This window comes from Scleropages formosus, chromosome 4 (genome assembly GCF_900964775.1).
Source record: "Scleropages formosus chromosome 4, fSclFor1.1, whole genome shotgun sequence".
In the NCBI taxonomy this organism is placed as follows: Eukaryota; Metazoa; Chordata; class Actinopteri; order Osteoglossiformes; family Osteoglossidae; genus Scleropages; species Scleropages formosus.
Window position 1 is genome coordinate 5,209,861 of NC_041809.1, and position 19,414 is coordinate 5,229,274.

At 43.6% G+C, this 19,414-nt stretch overlaps 1 protein-coding gene across 8 annotated transcripts in view; it reads right to left on the minus strand.

The window, feature by feature from the left end:
• Positions 1–19,414, minus strand: part of ccdc88ab (coiled-coil domain containing 88Ab) — a 57,495-nt gene that overhangs the window by 4,406 nt on the left and 33,675 nt on the right. For 4 of the 8 annotated variants that reach the window (XM_018749504.2, XM_018749503.2, XM_018749502.2 and 1 more), the window contains exons 9-30: positions 16,633–16,714; positions 16,121–16,279; positions 15,816–15,962; positions 15,485–15,629; positions 14,934–15,115; positions 13,441–13,578; positions 11,971–13,041; positions 11,654–11,781; positions 11,067–11,205; positions 10,554–10,730; positions 10,290–10,451; positions 9,507–9,784; positions 9,098–9,241; positions 8,584–8,770; positions 8,056–8,201; positions 7,649–7,741; positions 6,538–6,731; positions 6,278–6,319; positions 4,932–5,015; positions 3,476–3,679; positions 2,689–2,754; positions 46–308 (exon numbers count right to left, since the gene is read on the minus strand). In XM_018749504.2, coding sequence (XP_018605020.2) covers positions 46–308; positions 2,689–2,754; positions 3,476–3,679; positions 4,932–5,015; positions 6,278–6,319; positions 6,538–6,731; positions 7,649–7,741; positions 8,056–8,201; positions 8,584–8,770; positions 9,098–9,241; positions 9,507–9,784; positions 10,290–10,451; positions 10,554–10,730; positions 11,067–11,205; positions 11,654–11,781; positions 11,971–13,041; positions 13,441–13,578; positions 14,934–15,115; positions 15,485–15,629; positions 15,816–15,962; positions 16,121–16,279; positions 16,633–16,714 — 4,231 coding nt within the window. The remainder of the gene's footprint in view (positions 1–45; positions 309–2,688; positions 2,755–3,475; positions 3,680–4,931; positions 5,016–6,277; positions 6,320–6,537; positions 6,732–7,648; positions 7,742–8,055; positions 8,202–8,583; positions 8,771–9,097; positions 9,242–9,506; positions 9,785–10,289; positions 10,452–10,553; positions 10,731–11,066; positions 11,206–11,653; positions 11,782–11,970; positions 13,042–13,440; positions 13,579–14,933; positions 15,116–15,484; positions 15,630–15,815; positions 15,963–16,120; positions 16,280–16,632; positions 16,715–19,414) is intronic. The other 4 variants (XM_018749506.2, XM_018749500.2, XM_018749507.2 and 1 more) reach the window with 2 other exon arrangements.

Below are 19,414 nucleotides of genomic sequence, written 5' to 3' on the forward strand. Positions count from 1 at the left end.
ATATCCACTAGTGGACACAGTGTCGATGACAGTTGGGTGGATCACCTCGGCTGGGCTGCCGCTTTCTTCCAGGAACTGCTGTAGGGACATGACCTCGCTTCCTGGTGAGGCAGCCTTCTTCCTAGCCTGTGCTGACGGGGGCTCCAGACTCTTGCGAAAGGGCAGGGGGCTCTGGCGTGATGAGCGTTGGGACAAGGGCTGTTGAACAGGACTGCTGCCACTGGACCAGCCCTCGTTGTCTAGACTCAAGCTGAATTCACCGCTGCTCTCACTCTGTGGGCGGCTGTGGTTGCCATTCATTGCACCTGCTGCCAGGGGAGAAGGAGGCAAGGGTCAGACACATAGCAAACACACACACTGTCACTTTATCCAGCATGCAACAATTCAAACAGCTGCCATGGTGGGGCAACTTTACAGCAATGATTTTCTGGCATCAATTATTCGCCGGGGTTGTAGTGCAAGACAACAGTGTATTTCACAAATGGCAGTCTATCAACTGCATTCCATGTTAGAATTAGTTCAGTTTCTTGCTAACTTCTCACATGTGGGTCCTTCAGGGACGAAAAGTGAGCAAAATGTTAACAATATTCAATATTAATGTTAACAATATTAACATGCTAGTCTGCTGTCAAAATTTCCTCAGCATGAAATTGAAACATTCCTGCAACCAGTCAGTGCAAAGCAAGGAATGTATAAAACTCAAAAGTTTTTTCTGCTTCTTTGCATTCAAATACACAAAAAAAAAAAAAAAAACATTCCACTTTCTCCACCCTGAAATCCTATATGAAAGATAACTTAGAGCCCAGGCCTAAAAGTGAATCAGTGCTGCCCAATTAGAGTTCCATGCACCTTGCTTATCTGAACAGTACCTCAAAGAGTTTTGCTTTTGGGGGCTACTGATAACTGCCCTGGATATAGGTGTCCGCTGACAAAGGAATAAGCACATCATCAATTCCCATCTCGGCGAATTCATAAACATCCTTGGCCCAGTAACAACACACACTGCTTAAAAAAAATTAAAAAAAAAAAAAAAAAAAAGCTGTTCGACAGGTGAGGTTGCCCTTTGAGAGAAACAAAACACATATCAAGAAAGGCCAAAGATGCATTTGGTCAAAACAAAGAGCCTACTCTGCAAAGCTAGTTTTCTGGCTAATATGACATCTGAGCACGACAAAGGCAGTGAGTGGAGGACAGATGAGTCCCACCCCACTCTCTGCAGGCCTCTGAGGGCAGCAGGCCCTTGTGGCAGCAGGGGTGATTGAAAACCATCTGTCTTAAGATTTGTAGCCTTGCCACCTCTATTGCTCTTATGGTCACAGTGGACAGGATTTAGCATAGTGATGTCATGAACCTTAATATGACTACAGTAATGATATCACGAGAAAGATTAGATTTTGTAAAAATATTCTGCAAACATTCATAACCACCCAAATTTTAATTTTCAGCATGAATAATAATTTCACGCATATCTACAGTTCTGAAAAGATTCAGTCTAAAACTTAATGCCTGATCCTTACTGGTTAAAATTAGAAAAAACACCATGTCTGAAAGACAATCAATGAGTATGGAAAAAATTCAACAAAAAGCTTATACAACAGAACTTTCCTATTACAGCAAATAACTGTAAAAGTAAACTTCACAGTTGTACATTTTCATGCAATGAATCTGTTCTTAAGACACTCCATTTAATATTTGTAAGCTACAATGTCAGTAAAATGACCCATAAAGTGAAGCGATAAGCAAGACATAAGTAGGCATTAAGTAGAAGATGCCTGAAGACTGAAAACGGAGAACCAGGCCGTACCTCCGACCTTGAGCAGGGAGCAGTGGGAGTTGCTATTGCTATTTCTATTTGTGATCTTGTTACTTTTACTGGTGGGTCTGGAAGCTGGATGGACATAAGAGCAAGGGCAAACTGCATGAAGACCAACATGGGGATGGGGGATGCTTGCAGCAATGGCATGGGCTAGCTAGAGAATAGTAGCACCACGAGCAGTGAAAAACCTCAACCTAGGAAACAAGGTGTCTTATAGGAACCAAGGGCCTTCCCAGGGGGAGTACTGCACTGAGGTAGCTTGGAGAAAGTGGATACCAGTGGTTGGAAGCCGGGGAATATAGGGTGGGAAAAAGTGGCTGGGAAGTGTAGGGGGAAGACAGTCAAGCATGGTCAAGGTTAGTAGAGTAAAGGCAGAAGGCACAAAAGTTGAGGTTGTGGATGCAGGATGCACTGGTACTGGAGGTGGGGACAGAGGTGCATATGAACAGGTCACTTACAACAAATTTTACAGGGTACTTTGCACATTGCAGAGGAAGCAGGAGTCGAAGGGGAGAGCACCTCACCACTGCTTAAGTCCTGCAGCCCTGGTCAATTGAACACAGACAGCCCTGCGGGTTACAGAACCCCAGGCAGACAGCCTGGCAAGTTATAAGCCCTGTGTAGAGATGCACTCTGTGATGTGAAATTAACTGGAATTGATCTGTGTGGGTTTTTTAAAAAAAAAAAAAAAAAAAAGGCACACTTGCTCTAAAGGGTTTCAGTACAGCACCCAGCAGATGGCAGGGAATACCAGTTAAAGAAAGACGAAATGCACACTAATGTCACTATGACATGGAGGGGATGTAGAGGACGTTTACCCTGCTCCATACATACAGGAGAGACCATTCCCCCCAGAGCACTCTATGGTTTACCTTGGCTTCTGGGTCCATTGGTATCATCTGAGGATGCTGGTGCAACATCCTCACAGGAGGCATTGTCTAAGAAACAAAATAAAAACATGACAAAGCCAGAAGATTTACACTAAAAATAATGGGGCCAGGCAAGGGAATCTCATGTCAGCCATGTCTCAGCATACAACAGGCAGGCAAAGCAAACAAAACTACCAGGATGCCAAACAGGAATTTCAGGCCGGTGGTGACAGACTTCTTGAACACTGACATACGACTCTCTGGATTTTCTTCTCATTTACTCCGCCTTGTTCAACAAGGTGGGCACAGAGGACCGAGGGTTTTATCACAGATTGTTATTGTCAGAGCACTCATTCTTAGATACCACAACTCAAACAGACAGCCCTAAGAGTTTCTGTACTGCAGTAGGTAGCACTGCAAGGAACAGCTGGTACACATGTACACTCAGCTGTAACACCTCCCTTTTGACATTTTGTGAGCTGGTATATGTCTGAGCTGTTTTTATATTATATTATATTATATTATACACACACACACACACACACACACACACACACACAATTTAATCCCATTTCATTTTGGGTTGCACAAGTCGAAGAACATGCGTTTAAGCCCATGTTGTTTCTTTTCAGGATGAGTGTGAATCGAAATTAGTAAATTTTATCCTGGATAGCGCAAAAATTTTCTGGCACATTTTTTCCTGAGTAGTTCAGTTAAGAAATGAGCATGGAGTGGGGTGGGGTGGGGTGAGGCAGGGCTGGAAGGTATATGTATTTTCGTCTGGCTCTACCTTTGGCTTTAAGCCTTTGCTTGGACCTGTGGCCAGAGGGGAGGTTGAGAGTGGCGTAGTTGATGGCCGTGGTGGAGTAGGCCATGGATCCCAGCTCCTTCAGGCGCTGTCTGTTGGCTGCCTCCTCAGGCTCATCCAGGTTCTCAGAGCTACCAGCCCACGGACCCCCCGCCAGGGCCATGGACTGCAACAGGTCGTTCATGGCTGGGATGGACATGAGAAGATATGAGTCACGGTGGTCTGGTGGCCTAAAGCCCTGTGGCCTATGCTTTGCCCTCTAGCCCTGCTGGTTCCTGGAAAAGGTGCCCAGAGGCCCAACGGACACAGGATGGGGCTGCACTTCCAGGGAACAGCACGCTAGACTGCACTTCCTTTCCTGTCAGTGGTCAGCTGGTGACTAAGATGCCATAGTTGGAGACTATGGAGTCCACAGTCAGATGATGGTGTCCATGTTATCATGGCATGTGCTGAGCTGAAATGTGGCTTAAGGTTGAGAACAGAAAAGGTAAGCAAGAGAGAAAGAGATTGAGAAAGTAAGACAGAGACAGAAGAGAGGGAGACAGGATTTTATATAGCACCACACAGAGAGAGACAGAGATAAAGAAAGAGACGGATGCAAGGTAAAAGAAAAAGGGTCTTTGTGGGCTCCATTTCAGCCCAAATATGATATATATCTGGTGTGTCAGTGTCACCAAGCCATGCCCATAGCAAGTCCAAGGTGAGGCACAGTGAGAGACAGGTGAAGGGCAGCGGGCAGAGAAAGGGCAAAAAGGGGATCGCTTAGCTTGTGCCGCAGGTGGCCACGTGGTTGGGTGACGAACAGTGCAGGCTACACACATCCAGGGACTCACATCGTCACATCCAGGGATAAGAGAAGGGGATGGCGTTCTTCACTATAACTAATGTTTGAGCTGGACGTGACAGCGCAAAGGCAAGGACTATAATTACCACTAAAAGATCTGAAACTCACAACAAACATATTTACATGACTAAAGGTACTGTGCAATATTCAACCAATTTCTTTCGATAGCCTTTAGGCACCGTTAAAGGGTGCACCTTCATGACAGATTCTGTAGAAGTACAATTTTTTTTCTTCACCTCAGTTAGAACCACCCAAATAAAATTTGCTGAAACCGAACAACCCAAATCAGTACTTGTCAAATGACAAGCAAGCCCTTTTTTTAGGGGTGAATTGTGGGTATACAAGTTATTTATAAGTTGCGCCCAAAAGCTTCTGCAGCAGCAATGCCAAACATTTGCATAGTGCACTATCCACCAAGCTGACGTCGTGCCTTCAAATGATGAAAGACAAGGGTCGAGAGGGGGGGGGGAAAAAAAAAAAAAAAAAAAAAAAAAAAAAGTTTGCACATAAACTAAAAAGAAGAAAATGTGAAATTAGGAAAACAGGAGGCAGGTGCAGCTAAAGAGAATATAGCTTGACTGTCAGAGTTCTTACACATGGAACGGCGATAGATGGCCTTGACTTTATCCTTTTCCTTCAGTCTGTTCCTCATAAAGGGCAACCTTTTCAGTGCGGTCACTTTAGCATCATAGCAGGTGGTGAGAACAGACAAACCGGGAAGATGGAGATAAAGAGAGGAGGGAGGGAGGGAGAGAACAGATGGACGTTAATGCAGAGAACCGGTAGGGACAGGAGGGGTGGGGGATGTTCCCCAACAGGTTGTCCAGCAGCATCGGTGAAGTGTTTGGGACAGGACACCTCAACATGCTTCAGTGTACACTCTTGCTCACGTGATTGGCCTCTCATACAAACACGTGTTGCCCTGTGCAATCCCATACGCAAGCAATCACTTGCACTCTCTACTACCATGCACACATAGGAACGCACGCCCAAGCACACACAAACACACGTGGAATGCCTATGATAAGGTGTGCTAAAGGCGGGATAGTGGGCTACCAGTCCTGAAGCAGACGGGACACAAAACACAAGACACACAATGTACATTGTGACATTTATTAAATGGTGCAATTGGCCAGCAGGGCAGAAACATGGGCCCAGGAAAAGTGCACCGTAGCGCAGGGGATAGGACTCCACAGGGAACAGGGGCTCAGGTTTGGACAAGGGAATTGCTAACTGCTGCAGAGGGTTAATACATATTTTTTCAACTAAGTAACAAAGTGTGTCTGATAAGGAAGTGGTCAGTTATTCTGACCAATTCAACAGTTAACCTATAGCACATTGGCTGGCTAGATAATATAAGCTTAGATATAAAATCACAGATGCTATAAATGTAGTTGAAGACGTCACTTTCAAGGCAAAAACCATATTTTACTTCATTCACTTGATCTCACAGCATATTAAACAGTGAATGAAATTATTTTGGAAGAAAATTCCTAATTTGATCCTAACTGCCATGATTTAAAAAAAAAAAAAAAAAAAATCTCCATCTCTGTATGACGACTGCAGGGCAAAAAAACAGAGCCAAAAACAGGACCAAAAGGGAATTGAGCCAATTAGGGAAATAAGGTTGGGGGGATGTATTTTTTCCTCAGGTGGGAGAGTCTGAAACTGCAGTGGCGAAGACCAGTTGGTACACAAGTAGGTTAGGGAAACTAGAAGACTCCCAGTGTCTACTTTAACTCGATTCTACACCTACAAGAAGTGCATTGCACCTTTTAATACTGATAGACACTGACACTGTGGACGATGAACCACAACTTTTTCTAAAGCCCCGGACCGATACCTCACCACCCCAAACCCCACGCAAAACAGCAACGGGTGAGCCCTGCGGCTCCTCTACATGCCAGGGCCGCCCGCTCCTGCGACCCCATTTGGCATACCATTTGAAGGACACTGCAAATGGATGTTCTGACCTCTCTTCCCTTTCAGACAGAAAGAAAAAAAAAAAAGCACAGAAAGTATTAGGACTGAAAGTACAGAAGTAAAACAATTATACACCAGGAAGTCGTGAACCAGATTTAAGTACTTTTATAGTCTTCTTTAAGACTGTCTGACCAGTGATGTTAGAAGGCTGGGGGTTGTACTCTTCCTGCCCTATTGTGTTGCCTGCCTTGACTGGGGAAGAGGCTGGCATACTCACTGCTGCTCCTCTTGTGGGACAGGGAATCATCCAGGGAACCCATGGAGGAGCTGTCCTGACTGTCGGCAGGTGGCAGGCCCGGAAAGCCCTCATTGGATTCGGAGCGTGTAGGTGTCAGTGTCAGAGAACGGATTCGATCTCGGCTTTTGGGCTTAATCAGTTTTTTCATCTTCAGTGTGATCCAGTTGCCTCTCCTGGGCAGCCAAAAGAGAACCAAGCTCAGCAGAATGTTTCATGTCTCTGCACATGTCCCCCTCTAGCCAACCCATTCAACTGAAGAATGCCAATAGTGGTGGATTCAAGTCACACGCAGGACCTCCTGCATACATGGATAACAAAGCTACCAGGAAGCAGGTTTGTGTTATTTATCAAAGGCAGATCTCTTTGGGTGAACATGCAGCACAGATTGTCAAATAAATCAGAAATTTGAACCCAAATTCAGTGAATGAATTACAGCAACCAAATTCCAAAGTTTGGGTTGCTTTTCCCCGACTGTTCAGGTTAACAATCCTGCCTCAATCTGTTACACAATCTATCCAACAGCACTGAGGTGATGCCCTCCTAATTTGTTCAAAATGTTCACCAGCAGCTAATGAAATCTCATGTTGTAGTTTTCAAAATCCTGATGTTCTGATAAAAATCTGGCCCCACTGAAGTACATTTAAGAAAACGTACAAATGATTTAAACTTTGGTCATTTGTAATAGTTGTATAATGTATAGCTTAGTAATTGTGACAAAGATTTCAGATAATTAACATGTAGAGGGGAACAATACCTGCTTATCAGGGTTCTGAATGAATGAGCAGAAGTTAACTGTTACTGGTTGGCTGAGCGCAACATTCAGCAAGCCTGCTCTAAATTACATGAGGTACCATAACATGGTACTAGAATAATAGATGTAAACATCACAAGCTTTGGATAGCTGAAACCAACAAAAATATTGCAACAGTTTGCAAAACCAGTGTGGTCCATAGCACCCTAAATAAGTGCACAAAAGTATCTAGTCACTGTGTAACAATGTCTCTCTGCATGAACACTGCTTCAGTACAGGGTTAAGGTAATGACAAGCATACACAAACATAAAATATGCATATGAGGCACTCAGACCTACCTCCTTGGTGGTGAGGGGTCATAAAATTTGTACTGATCCATGATCTTCTCTTCCAGCTTCTCCTTCTGCCTTCTTAGCTCGTTCAGCTTGTCTCTGGAAGTATAATGGAAGTCAGTTTGATATTTAAAAAAAAAAAAAAAGTGGATGACATGTGTTCATGGCAAAAAAAAAAAAAAGCTGTTCTGTAAATAGAGCATGGAAAAAATTAAATCTGGATGGGGATTTTCTATACCTTATACAGCATATAGTTTTACATATAGTTCAGCACCTTCTGGGTGTTTTATGGACACATTAGGTTAGGTTGTACAGGTTGCATTTATTCAGAATATTCCTCTGTACAAATGAGGCTGCTTTGGTTTAAAATCTAATCAAGAAAAAGGTTGTGGTTGACATGGACAGAGACGTACATATACTGCCTCTGTTCCACATGGAAGAGGTCCTTGCTCTCCATGGTCTGCTCTAGCAGGGTCCGGTTCTGCAGCATTAGAGTCTGGATCTGGTCCAACAGGTGTCTATTTTCCTCTTCAAGGTTCCCCTTTAACTGGCTGAGCAGCTGCATAAACACAATACACCTTTATCACTGACACACAACTGCATGAGAGCTAACGGAAAACAATCAACTGATGTACAACATATTCATTTTTTCCCCTTCCATTCCAAGACACTTAAAGCTTACATCTTTAAAATTTTTTCAGTTTTAATTGCTAAAATCTTGGGGTTCCTGTGATAAATCCCAAATCCATGAACATGACAGTTCTATTACACAATACAGACACAAATAAACTAACAATTGATTTATCATCACTAAAAACACAGGACAAAAGTCTGGACAAATGCCATCATGTTGATATGAAAAGGGGACATTCCAGAGTTGTTTGGATGTGGAGAATGCTCTCTATTAAACCAGCCAGATGGGCAAGAGAACAGCCCTGTACCTCACACTGGTTGGTCAGCTTGGTGGATGTTATATCCAGCTGTTGGTACTGTTCTTTTAGTTTGGAGAAATCAGCTTCAAGACGGGTCTGCTCCAGCTTGGAACTGTTCAGCTGGCTCTTCAGGTTCTTGTGGTCTGCCTGCAGTCCCTCATTGTCCTTCAGTAGCTGGAGGTATTTCTGGTTTAGCCTGGACATATAACACACATTAGTGACACATCCTGATCATGTCTGTAAACCCATGTCATAACAACAGGGAAAATTCAGTTAATTTACACATAAAATGTTACTATTATTTGATTCAATTTAATTGGAAACCATTAGAAAGAAAGTGAAAGAGGAATTAAAGCAGGGCTATATTTTAATGATTTTACTAAACAGGAAATAAATCCCTATGCAATGATTTTTTTTTTAAATCTCTTCAGGGGATATGTCCTAGAGCTCTACATCAACCAACACAGCCCAACCACAAGTAGGTGGCTACACTGAAAGGGTCCCAGTCCTTCTTGATATTGACCTGTCATTCTCATCCTTCAGCTTGTGGTATTGAGCTGCTGTAGCCTCGTGGCTCTTGCTCTCTGAGACCATCTTCTCCTGTTCCTTCTTCAACACTGTCTCAAGCTCCTCCAGCTGAGCTTTCTGCTTCAGCAGCTGGTTGTACCTAAACACCACCACAGGAAGAAAATTTCCATTGTCCCCAAAATTGGATATGCAACATTCCAAAATAAGGAACTTTTACATTACAAGTTGCACCATCAAATGTATACTTAAGTATTATACTTAATGCAATACTTTTATATAAGCTAATAGCAGTTAGTTATAGAAACCCAGTTTTATACATGTAATGACATTATTTCAAAATTGCTCATTTAATTTGCATGCAGTACATGCAGAAGGGTCCAATGGGGTAGGCAGCCTGTTCCTACCGGTCCTCCAGTTCACGGTGCTCCAGCTCTAGACTCTTGTGTGCTGACTTCAAGCCACCGTGCTTGCTGATGAGCGCCTCGTACTCTATGGCCTGGCGCTCATGTAGCGCAGCCAGCTTCTCATGGTCACGTAAAAGCAACTCATAGGTGGCCCGCAATTCCTCTCTCTCCCGCACTGCGCTTTCTTTCTCACTTTCTGTGCTAGACTGTTGGCTCTGAAGCTGGGCATTCTGTGCCAGCAGGGCAGCGCTCTGAGAATTCAGGGTGGAGTTTTCCACCTACAGACAGAGGAAAGGCACCAATAAAGTGAAATCAGAATAAGCCGGAAATGCACTGCACAGACCTATTGATGATGGCCTTTAATTGGTGAAATGTCAAACAGGCAAAATGCCATCCTGGTCTCAGAATACTGGTTATGGCCAACAGGGGGACTGTGTCTACAAAGTGTGCCATCTCAAAGATTACACTAAATACTTTGATGCACTCTGGCTGGCCTAGAATTTTCCATGAAAATTATTTGTGAAATGTACATCATGGATATAGGAGCCACAAAAAAAAAATCCCAAAAACATACAATTTTCAGTCTTTACAGCTATAACGCTAAGGTTACAACTGTAAACATAGGAATAGTGATGCTAGCCTGAAATAGTCCAGAAAAATTATCGACATCAGTGTACTGCTGCTGTTTCAGCAGGATGAAGTTCAGTAATCTTTCATGGGAGACCCTGCTGTCTTCCCCCTGTGCAGGGGGTTGGTGAACACAGATGGAGATTGTGTGCTCACCTGCAGCTTGGCATTTTGTGTCTGCAGTGTTGTGTTGTTCTCCTGCAGTGAGGCTGTTTGCCTCTGCAAGGCTAGAATCTGTGCCTGCAAGTTTTCACTCTGGGCCTCCAGCTGCTTCAGCTGTGTGCGCAGTGCCTGCTTTTCTGCCTGCAAGGTGGCATTCTGCAACAGGGGCCACAGGCACAGTATAAGTTACAATATCAATTGATGACAAATGAACAAGCATGTTTTCAGAAGCTCTAAATAGAACTGCTCACAACTCACATTTCTCTCAACCTCAATCAGTCTGTCTTTGACTTTAAGCAGCTCACGAGTGGCTTCATGGCTTTCCTTCTCCCATTTGCTCACCACCTGTGCTTTCTCTCCAACCCGAGGTGGTGAGCTCTGCATCATGCGTTCCTCCTCCTCTCTCTGCCGCAGTGCCTCATAGTTCTTCTTCACCTGGGGGTGAAAGAATGCAGGACATGTAAGTCACCAAAGTTTACCAACAGCTTTCAAAATAGTGTGACTATAAACTTTATTCCAGGAAGGTCAACTAAATTAGCACTTTTAATTCCAGACTCAGCAGATTGAGAGTTCAGGGAATTTTCTGGCATACCCGTTACTCCTATGACAAATCTCCACTAGTACAGTTTGCTGGAACTGTAGGATGTCAGAAGCAAGTACAACAAAATAAAAAGAAAACATGGATAATTAATTTTGCAACTATGAAAGTTTTCATGTTCTATGGTTCTGGGACAGGATGCAGCTTTGACATTCGCCTTTGTGCAAACTCACTGTCTTCAACTCTTGCCGCAGCTGCTGGTTGAGGTTAGAAGACTCCTGCAGTCTGGCCTCAAGGGCAGCAATCTTTTCCTCTTTGATCTCTAGAGACTTCTTCATGGTAGACTCCAGCTTGGACTCGAGCAGCTTGTACCTGCAGCAGGACAGATTTCAGGCAACAAAGGTGAGTATTGCTCAAAAGCAAAAGCTTCCTGATCGGCAAATAAGCTTAGCAGGTAGTAAAGTGGTTAAGGATCAGGACCTGTGCCAAATGGTTCCAGGTTCAAGTTACATTATGCGTCCTACAGTATACAGTAGGTTAACTGCTTCAGTAAATATTCAACTTTATAAATGGAGGTAAAACCAATATTCTTTCATCCACTGGAAGCCAGTTACATAAGGATTAAGTCTTCCCCACTACTGGCATCAGTGTGATTGTGTGACAGACAACAGCCACTGAATTCCATACACCAGTTCTTAGAACAGAGCACTTGGTAGGATAACAAAATGATCTCGATTGCTGATGCAAGTCAGAGTGTAGGAATTAACAGCCTGCGGTGGCTGTGCATGAGCAAGCATGCATGTTAGAGCCCCTAAGATACCTGTCATCTGAGCTCTGCTCATCATGGAGAAGCCTTTCCTTGTTAAGGCCAATCTTCTCTAGTTCATGTGTTAGCTTCTCTAGGTCATTGTTCATCTGCTGGGTTTTCAGTTTTTCATTCACCAGCTCCTGTAAATTCGTAATTGAGCAGAAAGATTAAAAATGGTACAATCATCATTAGCCACAAAACCATAAAAACATATGATAAATGGTACTGGTGAACAATTCTCAAATTTTTGCTGTCAAAACTCTGTGGTAATGAAATTCAATAAAATTTCATAACATGACAACATTGTAAAGATCACCCTGGATCATTACCTCTCGTAATGTAACTAGTGTCTTCTTGTCAATGGTGGCTTGTTTGACCAGTTCCTTGTTCTCCTTCTCCAGGTCTTTCATTCTAGAGCAAGAGTCCTTAAATATGCTCATCTCCTTGTTGAGGGATCGGTTCTCTTTCTCCAAATGAACAATGCGCAGGTTGTCTTCATCCAACTTGGAGTCCCGAATCTCAGCCTGCTGCCGAAGCCACTTATTTTCCTTCTCCAACTGCTTCTTGTCTTTCTCCAGCTGCGAGGTCTCCTGTTCAAGAACCTTGTTTTCCTTCTCCAGCTGCTCCAGCCGCTTGCTGGAAATCTTCAGCTCCTCCAGGTTCCTCTGCAGGCTCTGATTCTCCGTTTCTACATCATGCAACTCACCCTCCAGGTGTTGGATTTTGCGGCTGCTGTTCTCCAATGCTTTCTGCAGGCGCTGGTTTTCTGTGTCCAGGCCCTGGCAGCTCATCTCCAGGCGTTCTGTTTTCTTGGAAGAGGCCTTCAGCAGTTCCAGGCTTCTCTTCAGCTGGCTCCGCTCGCTCTCTAGCTCACGGTTCTCTAGCTCCAGCTGGGCTGCCTTAGTTCCAGCTGAACGAAGGGCCTCGGTGGTACGCCGCAGCTCCAGGTTCTCTTCTTCTAGTTGGGAATTTTCCTTTTCCAACGCCTCCAACTGGATGGCTGTGTTGCGAAAGCTGTCCAGCTTCTTCTTTAATCGCCGACCCTCAGCCTCCAACTCCACATTCTCTCGCTCCAGAGTCTCCACCTTCTCACAGGTGATTCCAAGGGCAGCTACACGTTTCTGTAGACCTTCATTCTCCCGCTGCAGCCGGTGTACCTCCAGCTCCAGCTCCTCTGCCCGCTCTCCTTTCTCCTTGTAGTATTCTAGGTCTTTGCGCAGCTGTCTACGTTCAAACTCAAGTTTGCTGAGCTTGTTACTGGTCTCTTTGATGGACTCATGCAGTACCCTGTTCTCTGTCTCCACATCTTTGACCCGTGCTTCAGCACTGATCTGGGAGCGCTGCCGCAGGGAAGCAATGGTCTTGTTCAAATGTTCGTTTTCTTGCTCAAGGACTTTCACCTGGAAAGAAATTTTTCCGTTCATGTTGCATTATGACACCAAAAAACATGGGGAGTATCACTGGGTTTGTCAGCCCAGGTCATTTTACAGCACAACTTAAATGTCCATTTTCACTGGTAACATGCATGCTTTTCATTTTGACCCAGTTTCCAGCCCCAAAATCTAATGGTTGTACTGGGTATCCCAAAACGGTCCTCATACCGGGGGGGAAGGAAAAAAAATCACATTGTTGCAAAACTTATAATGCACATAAGCCCTTAATACCTGCATGTTTTCAGCACCAACAGTAAAAGACCCCAAAGTCTGGGTTACTGTTTAAGTTAGAGCAATTACAGCCCCAACATGTAAAAAGGTCTCTTCCCTGTGCTATGTAACTTTGAGGGGGGAGTGGCAAGTCACCTGTCTCTCTGAGTTCTCCTGCAGGGTCTCCAGGGTCCTCTCTAGCTGAGCCTTTTCCTTCATCAAGTCCCCACTGAGGCTCTCTGCACTCTGCAAGCTCTGCTTCTCAGCATTCAGCTCACTCTCTAGCTGCTCCAACTATACAGGGAAAAGGCATGGAGGTTATGAAACTCAAATGTTCATGGGAATGGACAAAGACAAATCAATTTGTTTTTTTTGGGAGCAATGATGAACTCATACCATTGCTTCAGTTCACAGTAGTATTGTGCAGGGTTTTGCATAGTGTTAACCCTGTTATATTATAAATTACAATATATCCTCAGTCTACTCAATATTGCCCAGCTTATCTGTACTTCCCCACTATTTTGTTGACAGCTTCCTGAATTGCAGTGATGCTGAAAAGTGCTTTCTCATTTGCCAATCCCTTCTGCAAAGCTGATCCAATTAGCAAACACTTCTGGTATGGCTTTTTTGCCCTTACTTTGTTATGCACAGCAGGGAATAAACCACATGGAATAAAGAGAGTGATCTAGTTATTCTCCAATGTTCACTCAGACCAAAAGAGGAACATATAATGCAGATATAAAGGGCAGGTCTAACGCAACATTACTTTAAGGATGTGCAACTTTGCTCAACATTTTTGTAACATCTTCTCACATTTAATTGCCCATCATTAATTCCAAACATAAGAAGCAACATTCTAACAAATACACAACCTTGGGAAAATGACACTCCCAAGCATCCTGTTAAGAAAATGCCTCCCTTCTGTGATATACCACTTTAAATGCAACATGTCATTTATGATAAACACAAATTAAGCAATGCAGTATCAGATCACTTTAACCTCATCTCACATTACAATTGCCCCTGGTGATGCAGAGCGTTAACGTGAGTGACCACTTCAATTAACGGTCTTTTCATTTGAGCCGATTAAAAACGGCTAAGAGACCAGGGAGGGATACTCTATCATTTGCAAATAATCAGTGTTCAGTTGGTTTGTGCCATAGTAACATGAGGTTGCTTGAAACTATCCAATTTAGCACTGCAGCTGTTCTTTCTATGTGTGCGTGAGTGTGCATGCATGGAGAGACACACCAAAAAAAAAAAAAAAAAAAAAAAAAAAGACAAATTGCACTGTTGCCACAAGTAGGCTGATTAGAACTTGAAATATGCTCACAGTCATCTAATTCCTCCTAAGCAGCTTACCAGGTTAACGGCTACTTCTAGTACAACTGGAGAGAAACAACTTCAATTTGAATGAAATGTGAACTGATCTTAACACTTATGGAGCAAATCAAATCATTTAGAAAGTTTTATAAACACAAGTCCTGCTTTTGTGTCAGAAATTGACGTTTTATGACTTCGATTTCAAGATCAGCAAGGATTTCATTTTACCACATCCCAAAGACCAAAACAGAGGAGAAGCACTTAGGCCCTGCTGTAACACTGCTGAAATCTGCCAGGTTTTAGGCAGTAGAGGCTGTGTTCCTCACCTTCTCAGTGAGCCTCTGGTTCTCTTTTTCTGCTTTAAGCAAGCGGACAGCACTGTCCTCAGGGTTTGTTGTTCCCTTTAGCTCTTCCACAGTCTTCAGCAGAGCCTGGTTCTCCTTCTCCAGCTTCAGCAGTCGGCTGGAAGTCAGCTCATTCACTTCATGGCCCAGTGACTTCTGTGGTACTGCAAACAAGTGGCAGAGACCTTAATGAGATCAGCCTGGTACAAGTCTCATCTCTTACCGCAGATAATAAAATGAATACTAATAAACTCTTTGATTACTTATCAAGAATTATTTCAGAGACAGGAAAGGCAGAAACGCATGCTTCCAAAATTGTTTAAAATCATTATCACTCAAGTTTTCCTCTAAACCCTCTGTTCCGCAGATTGGCCAGTTAAGAGCAATTAGCAGCGGGTGGCCCAGGATAATATGGGTCTGGACACTATTGTTTTTTAATTGCTTTAATCAATCAAGCGTAAATAAGTCCAATTCAATCTGTCAAGCACTGACAGCCAACACCCCCTCCTCTTCCCCCGGACCTGTGTGATTACCCTCTGTGTGCTCTGGAGTCTTGGAAAGCTGCTCTAGCTCCCAGCCCAGATGCAGAGACTCCTCCATGCTCTGCTTCTGAGCCATCTCCAGGCTGAGGTTCTCCTCCAGCAGCTCCTCGATGCGTTTCCTGTCCATGTCCCGGTCCTGAACACACACAGAATTTCTGATCAAAACTGGTTTCAGCTGATCCACAGCAGTGCTCATATACAGACTCTTAATCACAAGGGGCCCTTCAGAATTTTTTGCTGTTGTTGCATTTTAATTTCGCTAATTCTGAATTTAGATTCATTCTCAGTGTGGTAGTCCAGTCCCGTGTTGCGAGGGTTTTACCATCTCCAGATCATGGAGCTTGGCCTTAAGCTGCAGGTTCTCCTTTTCCAGCTCGTGTAATTTATCGGCACGTGCCCACGATCCTGCCAGCTGGTCCTCCAGCATGGTCTTGGTCTCCAACAACACTTGGTTGTCCTCTTTCAATTCCTACACAACCCCAGGCCAGAAGTTAAAAAGATCAGACACTCATACACCCAAGCCAGCTTTCACAAGTACAACATCTTCTTGTCACTTCAATAAGCAGTTTCCACGATACACAGATGTTTTAAAAGTGACTGGAATCGTGTCCCAGCTCTGTGCTGTACCTCCACCCGGGTTCTGTAGAACTCAAATTCGTGCAGTCTCTCCTTGTAGCGTCCAACTTCACTCTCCAGCTTGTCCACCCGAATGGCCTTTTCCCTCAAGGCATCAAGCTCATCACGATAGGCCCTAGCTGTACGAGCTTCACCTAACAGCTGCATGTTCTGGAATGCAAATGCATACATACATGCAAAGTGCATTCTCTGATTAACAGCAATTTACATGAAACCAAGTTGCACAATAGTTTAGTTTGCTCAAGACATTATGCAGAGTTTATACCAAAGGAAAGAAAACATGGTTAGAGTGTTTCTGGACAATTCAACTAAAAACAGTTGCAGTATTAAGTGGTTGGATGCTGTGAACAGCAGAAGGAAGACATTTAGAAGGAAGAGCCATGGCTGTGTGAGATGTTTTATCCAACACTGCAATATAAGGTAACTTCCAATATGCTGCCCTTCCACAGCACTGCATGTGTCCTCATCTCTGGATTTTATCCCCCACACATCTAGAACTGTACCTCTTGTTGGATCCTCTTCAGTTCCAGCTCCATGCTCTCCAGCTCCTGTCTGCAATCCATCAGCTGCTCAGTCTTCTCCTCCCTAGTCAGAAACAGTTCAGCAAAGGAATTACACCTTTATAATAGTGTGTCAACCGTAAAAACAAATGGAGCACAGACTTATGAGCTAGCAAAGCCTGGGTCACAGTATCAAATAATCCATAATAAATGAAAACATTCACCATTATGGTAAAGTCCAAGAGGAAACTTGATAGATGTAGATTTGGCACATAAATAGCCTGGTACTTACACATAGTACAGCATGTATATAAAAAGATGAACATTTTAAACATGACACCAGAACACACTGTTCTGTTTCACTTTACCAGTCTCTCACTACTATTGTGCACACATTTTCTCTCCCGTCATGCCAGGTGTAATATGTTCATTATATAGTAAATCCTGGATACCGCAGTACTAATAAATGACAACCTGCAGGGTTTTTTAGCATAGGCTGGTAGTTCATCCATTTCTAAACAATATGAAATTACAGTTAAGATGTTCTGGAGCAGAGAATAAACAGTATGCAGGTGGTTGGTAGAGGGCAAGGCTGTGGTTCAGTAGCTCAGGACTCAAATTCAGTCCCAAGTCTATCCAACGTTTTGCCATTAGCCCTTGCCCTCCACCTGAACTCTACTGACCCAGCAGATGGGCTCTTCGGACAAGGACATACTGTTGGGTCAGCAGGAGGTTACTGGAGCAGCCCCCACGTGGCTGTCTCCAAAACAGTCGGTCCCACAGCCCTCTTGTACACCAGTGCATTATTACCCTATGTTTGTGGGAGACTCTCTGGATTACTCAGAAGATCAGTCAGAGCAAGAACCTGCCTACAGAGAAAAAGAGCTCAAACATTATGTTCCTTTTACTACTGGATTTTGTATTTATGGCCAAACAAAAAGTAATTACTATTTTTAAATCTGACCAACCTTCACAATTTTTGTAAAATGAAATTAATTTAGAAAGCAGAGGTGTTGTGCTTCTTCCCTGTTTTTTTTTTTTTTTTTTTAAATTCTAATCACATCTACCATGAAAGGAACTGGCTTTCCCCACTGCACAATAAAATATAAAAAGCCCTATTTGAGCTTTGGGAAAACATTGTTTAATAATTCAGGCTCACAATCTCGTTAAAAAGTGAAAATATTTGATTTTTCTTGATGCTAGTTCTCTCTCACAGTACTTTTCACTCAATGATCAGTCAAACTTTAAAATAAAAAAACGATGGAAATTGAGGTTGTCCTCACACAAACTGCCATGAGGTTTTCAGTTGGAGCAAATCAGGCATGTCTTTAGATTCAAATGTATTCCAGTTGCTGTTCAGTGTTTGCTATAACAGTGGATCAGAGTCTTGTTTCATGACTCAGAGCCCTTCAGGCACCATGCGGGGGTATGCAAATCCGTCACTTATTGGTTGCTGCTCTTGCAGACAATGGCCAGTGCATGGAGATCCAAAGCACTAGATATGGTCATAATTTAATGCTTACAAAAGTAAGAGGTCACAATTCACCCCCTGCACATACATTTGGTTGTGGCACACAAGATGGCTGAACCCAAAAACAAAAGGCTTCAAACTTAACTCTACCTAGCCTTGTGACTGAACAGCAAAAACCACAGGAGCTACAAAGAATTCCAGCAAACGTCCAAAGAGGTATGGAAACATTTACATCCCTAAAGTGAAAAAGGGGGGTGGAATATATTCCACAGTTCTCACTGCAGTTCCTTAGAGACAGCATAAAGCAGTCTGTTCATTCTGCCCTCATTTTAGTGCATTTTACTGTCTCACACAGACACCACCCATAGTTTCAGCCGCAGAAACCTTTTCAACACCTAGTGAATTTCCTGAGAGGATGCACTAGACATACTGTTAGTACATGACAGCATGCATAAGGTGGAACTTGATCGTGGCTACCATTGTCAACCAAACAGAGAAACCAAGAAAGTGTTCATGATGTGGACTGACTGCACCAACAGGCAGTCACATAGCAGCAGTAAAGCACAAGCCACCCACATGTATCACCAACATCCTTATGAGACCTTCCACTTCATTACGAAAATCACAGAAGTCAAATCATGCAACGTATTTTGCACAGTGCTTTTTTGCAAACAATGTTTCATGGAACATTAAAACAATATAGATGCCTTTGTCCTTTCAAAGTGCCTCTCTTTAACCGACTCCAGCCCCAGGGCATGCCATGGGGACAATGTAGCCCTCCAAACTCAAAGGCAGGTGATGCAAAGAGCACCTTCTCAATTCCCTGCTGTAGGGAAGAGATGGCAGGGCAATAACAGGCTTTGCCGACAGCTGATGCCTGATGCCTGCGTGCCGAGTCTCGTCAGGCCTCCCACTTGCTGAGGAGGCAGTCAGCCCGATAATGGCAATCAACCCAAGCTCCCATTCTGGCTGCAGCTGTTCACAGACACCCCAAGACCGATCATTTGGATTCAGGGAGTCTGGCACAACAAGCCATGCATTAACTCAGAGACTCTTTGAACAGTCTTAACATGTTCATAACCATTTACTGGACCTTTTATCCAGGGCAACATCTATAGCATTTACCTTTTATTTTCCTTCTACAACAGCCATGTTACTAAAGTAACTGCAGTTAAACATCTCCCTCAAAAATACCACCAATTCCTCCTTTGGAGACCTGAGGTTAATTTGCTTAATCACACTGCTATTAATACAACAGCCAGTAAACAGATAATGTGGTGCACACATTGCCCAGGAGCCAGTTGTATGACATGC